General features: G+C 68.6%; 2 protein-coding genes across 5 annotated transcripts; one reads left to right on the top strand and one right to left on the bottom strand.

The window, feature by feature from the left end:
* Nucleotides 1–1,042: 1,042 nt before the first annotated feature.
* LOC310919772 (SH3 domain-containing kinase-binding protein 1-like) lies at nucleotides 1,043–3,267 on the top strand. 4 transcript variants are annotated; one of them, XM_083879312.1, is made up of 6 exons: nucleotides 1,043–1,397; nucleotides 1,568–1,679; nucleotides 1,797–1,858; nucleotides 1,936–2,254; nucleotides 2,345–2,408; nucleotides 2,482–2,630. In XM_083879312.1, exons 1-6 carry the CDS (start codon nucleotides 1,196–1,198, stop codon nucleotides 2,518–2,520), a joined length of 798 nt encoding a protein of 265 aa, XP_083735438.1. In that variant the 5' UTR covers nucleotides 1,043–1,195; the 3' UTR covers nucleotides 2,521–2,630. The 4 variants fall into 4 exon arrangements, with proteins under 4 accessions (XP_083735438.1, XP_083735440.1, XP_083735437.1 ...); XM_083879314.1 differs by having other exon boundaries at nucleotides 2,349–2,408; nucleotides 2,482–2,539; XM_083879311.1 differs by having other exon boundaries at nucleotides 2,345–3,267.
* Nucleotides 3,268–3,508: 241 nt separating this feature from the next.
* Nucleotides 3,509–5,574, bottom strand: EVA1B (eva-1 homolog B). Its single transcript, XM_083879317.1, has 3 exons — nucleotides 5,471–5,574; nucleotides 4,013–4,129; nucleotides 3,509–3,928 (listed from the first exon to the last, which is right to left on the bottom strand). The coding sequence occupies exons 1-3, from the start codon at nucleotides 5,538–5,540 to the stop codon at nucleotides 3,522–3,524; spliced, it is 594 nt and encodes a 197-aa protein (XP_083735443.1). The 5' UTR covers nucleotides 5,541–5,574; the 3' UTR covers nucleotides 3,509–3,521.
* Between the last annotated feature and the right edge of the window lie 614 nt (nucleotides 5,575–6,188).

The following is a 6,188-nucleotide window of genomic DNA, read 5'->3' as shown; positions in this document are numbered from 1 at the left end:
GGCCCAGCCCTGCCCGGGGCCGGGGGAGGTGCCTGGGGGCTCCGAGCTGGGGGTGGCCAGGGGGGACACGGCTCTGGGGTCTCTGCTGTACCAGCGGTTCCTCCCTGCGGTCTTACCCTCTCCCGCAGCCGAAGCCACGCTGCCGCCCCAGCACAGAGAGTCCTGTGAGTCTGGCCCTGGTGTCCACGCGGTGCTGAGAGCCTTGTTGTCCCGGCGGGGTGGCCGAGCAGCCCCGGGGACGGGCCCGAGGTGGGTCCGGGGAGCGCGTTCGCCCCGCAGGGTGGGGCACAGGGATGCGGTGTGGACCCGCACCGAGGTGCGCTCTGCTTCAACTTCCTTCCCAGCGGCGAGCCCATTTCCTCCGGCATCACGTGCGCGGTGTGGGGCCGGGGGAGCCTGGCCTGGCACGGCACGGCTCGGCTCGGCCTCGGGGGGAGCCTGGCCTGGCACGGCACGGCTCGGCTCGGCCTCGGGGGGAGCCTGGCCTGGCACGGCACGGCTCGGCCTCGGGGGGAGCCTGGCCTGGCACGGCTCGGCCTCGGGGACAGCCCCGCAGCAGCAGGTAGGAGGGAGCAGCCGCGGCTCCGAGGGTCCTGTGCATGGGGATCATCCCGACGGCAGCACCTGTGTGAGATCACACGGCTCCAGGGCTGTGCCGTGCCCTGGGGTCTGAGAGAGCTGCTGGTGAGGGGCTGGCAGGATGCTGGGCACTGCTGGGCACCACCACCCCTGTGCCCTGGGCTCTCACTGGGGCCTTGGACAGGGGTGTCTTCATCCCCACAGCCCTTGGGGCTTCAGGAGTATCTTTGGGTGGGTAATACCAGCACCATTTTTGGTGTCTGCCAGGCCTCTGTGACAAGGACTGTGCTGGTGGCAGCAGCAGGGACCAGGCAGCATCAGGGCTGCTGGCCCATCACAGGGACATGGTGACCCACCACAGGGACAGTGGGGCCAACTATGATGACAGTGGGGCCAACTATGATGACAGTGGGGCCAACTATGGTGACAGTGGGGCCTGCCATGGTGACAGTGGGGCCTGCCATGGGGACAGTGGGGCCTGCCATGGGGACAGGGGGGCCCATGGGCTTGTGCCCATGGCCTGATGTCCTGCATCCCACATGCCAGCGGGCTTGTCCTGGTGTGAGCCCAGGGCTCAGCAGTGCAGGGATGCTGCTGTGCCGGGGAAGGTGGCGGGATGACATCCTGCCCCTGCTGCAGTGCTGGTGCTCGGGAGCTTTGCAGCCGCCTGCTCCACCACACACAGAGGAAGCGCCAACCACAGTGGGGCTGGTGTGGGGCTGATGTGGGACTGGGAGAGGCTGCAACAAGGATCCTTCCCCAGTCTGAGGAGCCCCTTTGCTCCCCAGAAGCTGCAACCACAGTGAAAGACAAGGAGGGTGAGGACGGGGCACCCTGGGTGAGTCCTGGGCTGGAGCAGAGGGAAGGACAGGGATGTGCCTGGGAGAGTCCCTGGGCCAGGGCATGTCACGGGCAGGAAGCGCTTCCTGCCCCACTCTTGTCTGACAGTGCTGGTCCCAGCCCCAGCCCTGCTCCTGCCTCTCCCCAGAGCTCCCAGCACCAGCGAGGATGGAACCCACCAAGCTCCCCCTCACCAAGAGGATGGCTCCTGCTCCCCCTGTTCCTGCCAAGACCAAACCAGCCCCTGTGCTGGCCACCAAGTAAGGAACACATGGCTGTGCTGGGGGGCCACTGCAATGTCACAGCGCTCATGGCTGGCCCTGGCGTGGGGCTGGCAGCTCCCTGGCTGTGCCACTTCACACCTCTGCTGTCCCCAGGCCCAGTGACCCCCAGCCCAGCACCTCAGCTGACATGGAATGGGCCAGAGCCGGTGATCCAGGTAGGATGCAGGGGCCTTGCAGGGGTGGCTGGGCCCTGCTGAGCACCAGGTGCTGACTCCTGTTCTTTCTTTGGCAGAGGCCAATGGCTTTGACACTGTTTCAGTTACCACAGCCAGGCTGAGCCACCCCACAGCCACGCGGCCACGAGTACCCGGCCAGAGACCACCCAGCATCGTCCTGGGGAGTGTGGGGGGTCCCCGTGGGGGGGAGCAGCCCCAGGGGCTGCCCCGTGCTGCCCTCTGTGCCCCCATCCCCAGCACGGGGCAGGCACCTGTCCCAGCATGGAGCACAGAAGGGCTGGAGGTGCTGGAGGGGAGGTCACTGGCCCTGGAGGACCTAAAGGCTGAGGTCCGGACCCTGCACATCCTTGTGGACCTGATGCGAGTCCAGCACCTGTGAGTGGGGATGGGGCTGTCAGGGAGTCCCCAGTGGCTCCCATTTGCTGCCTGTTCTGGCCCCAGCTGAGCCATCCCGGTGTGTTGCAGGCAGGACCTGCAGGAGCTGAGGCAGGAGCTGTGCCAGGAGAGGACTCAGCGCCAGGCGCTGCAGGTGAGTCCCTGGCAGGGGCTGCCTTGTCCCGGGCTCCCCTGTGCCCCCCAACAATCACAGCCTCTCCCCACAGGCAGAGGTCGAGCGAGTGAGGAAGGTGCTGCCCTGTTAGCCTGGGGGCTGCCGTGCCCACCCATGGGTGGGGCAGGTGGGTGGCACATGGTTCTGTGTGCCCCCCTGACCTCGCTGCCCCCAGCCCATTCTGCACCCACCAGGTACAAATGCCCACCCCACCATCCCCAGGCACTGCTCCTTGAAGCATAACAGCCCCAGGACCTACAAAAATTGTTTAAAATAAAGTATTTTGGGTACAAAGTGCTGTGTGGGGCTGCTCGGGGCTCTGCTGTTGGCTGCCATGCCCCTCAAAGGCTGGGCTGGTCAAAGGGAACAAAAGGTCCCACCAGGGCACGAGGAGTCCCACCAGGGCCCGTGGCTGGGCTGGGGCAGCGTCTCCTCCTCCTCCCCCTCCTCCTCTTCCCTCTCCTCCTCCTCCACCCCCGCACAGTTTCCCAGGCCAGCTCCAGCCCCAGCCCCAGCCCATCCTGGCCTCCAGCCACTGGAGAACATCTGGAAAACATCTGGATGCTGCTGGCGCTGGCGGCGGGGGGAGAACCAGCCTGGGAAGGAGCTATTTTTATAAAGCTGCCGGGGAGGGGGCAGTGGGGCCCCAGTGGGACTGGGGCAGGATGCGGCGGGAGCTGCCGCATCCCCGGGGAGCAGCGGCCGGCCCCGAGTCCAGCGGGAACATCCGCCCGGCTCGGGGCGCGGGGTCACGGCGGGCGGTGCCGGAAAACACCCGGCTAATTTTAGTGGGGCCGGGAAGGGAATTGGCTCGGGGAGGGGCCGAGACCGTCCCTGTGTCCAGTTCGTGTACAACAGCACCATGTTTGTGGGGTTTGGGGGCTCACAGAGATGTCCAGCCCGGCCCTGCCCCACGGGGTCAAACCCTGTCCTTGTCCCTGTCCCGGGGCTGTGGCTGGTTCCAGCCGTCGTACCAATAATGGCTCAAAGTGCGTCGTGTCCCGCAGCGGCGGGGGCGAGTCCAGCCCCGTCACGCCGGGCTCCGGCTCTCCGCGGTGCAGGGACAGCCCAGGGCAGCCCCTTACCCCGGCCTCAGTAATAGTGGACGCGGCCCAGGGTGCCGATGGTGCCGGAGCCCAGGATATCGGGCTGCCCGTTGCGCCAGATCTCGCGGATGATGCGCTCCCGCTCCTCCAGGCGCTGCGCCCGCTCCAGCTCCTCGGCGGACGCGAACACATTGACGGCCAGCGCCCCATCCCCGGGGCCGTGGCTCTCCAGAGGGATCTCGGTCACCGGCAGCAGCGATTCAGACGCCGCGCGGTCCACGGTGTCCTCTTCATCCTCATCCTCGTCCTCGTCGTCCTCGCTGAGGTCGGCGGGGCGGGCCGGGGGTCGTGGGGGGGGCCGGCAGGACAAGCGCAGCACCAGCAGGCACAGCGTGAGAACCAGCCCGAAACAAACGCCCAGCACGAAATAGAGCCCGAAACTCTCGGGGTTGGCTGCGGGGGGAACGGAGGGGGTCAGGGTTAGGGTTAGGGTTAGGGTTAGGGTCAGGGCCCCCCCAGCCTCAGCCCCCGGCTCACCTCGGATGTGGGCGTACGCGGCCATGCTGTTGCTGAGCAGCTCCATGTCCCTCCGGCGGCTCTCCATCCTGTGCCCGGCAGTTCTCAGCGGCTCCAGGGACGGCACATGTTCGGCATCTGCGGGACACGGGCTGAGCGACGCTCTGCAGGGGGCTGGGACCCCCCCCCAGGTCCCCTGTCCCTTCCAAGGCCGTGCCTGGTGCACCCGGGGGCTCCTCGCTGAGCTCCAGCTGAGCAGGGCTTGGTGCCTGGGCTGGGCTGCCCCATCCAGGGCTGGAACCCCAGGGATGCCGAGCTGGAGCCGCCCCACTCCCACCGCCCTCCGTCCTTCCTGAGGGCCCGGGACGGATCCGGCTCCTCCTGGACACGGCATCAGGCGGGCCCGTGGCACCGGGCCAGCCTTTCTGTGCCATGGGACGGGGCACGGGGCAGGGCAGGGTCCCAGCGCCAGGCGGGGCCTGCAGGGAGCCGCCCGTGCTCGTGGGCACACGTGAGATCCACACACTCCTGGGGCCCTGTCCCTGTCCCTGTCCCTGTCCCTGTCCCTGCCCCTGTCCCTGGCCCTGTCCCTGGCCCTGGCCCTGTCTCTGGCCCTGTCCCTGTCCCTGTCCCTGCCCCTGGCCCTGTCCCTGTCCCCCACAGCAGCTCCAGCCGTGCCCTTTGCCGGCCCCCTGCAGGGCAGGGACAAGGCCAGGCACAGGGCAAAGGCCACAATGGCGGTCAGGAGGAGAGGCAGGACAGTGGGAAGGATGGGCAGCGGGAAGGATGGGCAGCAGGGCAATGGGCAGGGCAGGGCGGGAGGAAATTTGGCCCTGGGAGGGGACGAGCTCATTCCCAGAAATGAGCTCCCAGGGAGGGAGGAATGAGGAAAGAAATGCAGAAAATGTGACACATCAGCAAAACCATCCCGGATGGTCCAGAGCTGAGGGGCCGCGGCACATCCCGGGGCTGGGCAGCCCCTCTAGTGGGACACCCCAAAACGGGGCCAGGGGGGGTCCCCAGGAGGGGCGGGTGCCCTCCCCGTGGAGCAGCTGCACGGCCAGTCCTGCCCTGACAAGGGGCTGCAGTGGGGCTGGAGGGGCACAGCCCCACCGTGGAGCCCCAGGGATCCCCGGGGTGCTGCTGAGGGCCGGGCTGGCTGTAGGGCCCTGCGGGTCCCCAAGCGTCCCCAAGAGCCGAACCCCGAGCTGTCAGCGCTGTGTCCCCGAGCATTATCACACTGTGCCCGCAATCCGCCCGCTCCGCATCTTCAACCGCTGCGTCCCTACAGAGCCCGAGCCCTGTCACCGAGCCCTGTGTCACCGAGCCCTGTCACCGAGCCCTGTCACCGAGCCCTGTCACCGAGCCCTGTGTCCCCAGCCCGTGTCCCTGCACTGCCCCGCGTCCCCCCAGGCCAGAGCACCCGAGCCGGGACGGGACCGAGCCCCGACACCCGCCGTGCCCGGGGCCGGTACTCACCGGGGCGGGAAGGCAGAGCCGCTGCACTTTGGCTGGAGCGAGGGAAGAGAGAGCAAGGTCTGTTTAGCATTAACGCTGCAGCAACAGGAAATAGTTCGGAGGCGGCTGGCGGTCAGCGCTCCCGCCGGAGCCAATGGCAGCCCCGGCCGGGGCTGAGCGGGGCGCGGGGCCGGGGCTCGTCCCGCTCCCCCGGGACGCCTCGCTGGGCCCTGCGCTGGAACCGCCCCGGAGCGGGGCACAGACGGCTCCAGGCCCCGTCCCAGCCAGGCCGGGCTTGGCTGTGCCGGCAGTGCCGGACCCGGGGCGAGCCCTGCGGGCTGAGGGGCTCAGCCTCGCTCAGGCCCAGCGGTCGCCCTGGGTTTGAAGGAGCAGCCCCAGGGAGGTGGGGAGCCCGCAGGGTGGGCCTGGCTCAGCCCCACGGTGAGGTGAGGGACACGCCAGGGCTGGTGGGGCCGGACCTCGGGGACTCGAGGCTCCACATCCCAGCACTGGCCCCAGTGGCCACTCCAGGCTGGGCTGGGAGGGACGGGCTCAGGGGGTGGCTCAGGGCCCGGGGCCTGGGGGCAGGACAGGGCTGGGGGGTCCCATGGGGCCGCTGATCAGAGCCTGGGCTCCCCCCCCACTCCTCTGCATCTCCAGAGCACATGAAGACCCCAAAACCCCCCATCCCACCCACCCCTCCCACCCCTTCCCTCTGGGGTCGCCGGGCTGTCGTATG

The sequence above is a fragment of the Zosterops lateralis genome (genome assembly GCF_965231275.1).
Source record: "Zosterops lateralis genome assembly, chromosome: 28".
Lineage (NCBI taxonomy): Eukaryota > Metazoa > Chordata > Aves > Passeriformes > Zosteropidae > Zosterops > Zosterops lateralis.
The sequence above is the reverse complement of the archived record's forward strand: the minus strand, read 5'-3'. Positions and strand labels throughout refer to the sequence as shown.

What these genes read in the sequence shown, in the direction of transcription:
- EVA1B (XM_083879317.1), bottom strand. Translation starts at nt 5,540, where the DNA reads ATGCTAAACAGACCTTGCTCTCTCTTCCCTCGCTCCAGCCAAAGTGCA. An exon ending in GGCTCTGCCTTCCCGCCCCG is followed by an intron (nt 4,130 to 5,470) that starts GTGAGTACCGGC and finishes CGTGTCCCGCAG; the next exon opens with ATGCCGAACATGTGCCGTCC. An exon ending in CGCGTACGCCCACATCCGAG is followed by an intron (nt 3,929 to 4,012) that starts GTGAGCCGGGGG and finishes TTCCCCCCGCAG; the next exon opens with CCAACCCCGAGAGTTTCGGG.
- LOC310919772 (XM_083879311.1), top strand. Translation starts at nt 1,196, where the DNA reads ATGACATCCTGCCCCTGCTGCAGTGCTGGTGCTCGGGAGCTTTGCAGC. An exon ending in CACAGTGAAAGACAAGGAGG is followed by an intron (nt 1,398 to 1,567) that starts GTGAGGACGGGG and finishes GCCTCTCCCCAG; the next exon opens with AGCTCCCAGCACCAGCGAGG. An exon ending in GGCCAGAGCCGGTGATCCAG is followed by an intron (nt 1,859 to 1,935) that starts GTAGGATGCAGG and finishes TTTCTTTGGCAG; the next exon opens with AGGCCAATGGCTTTGACACT.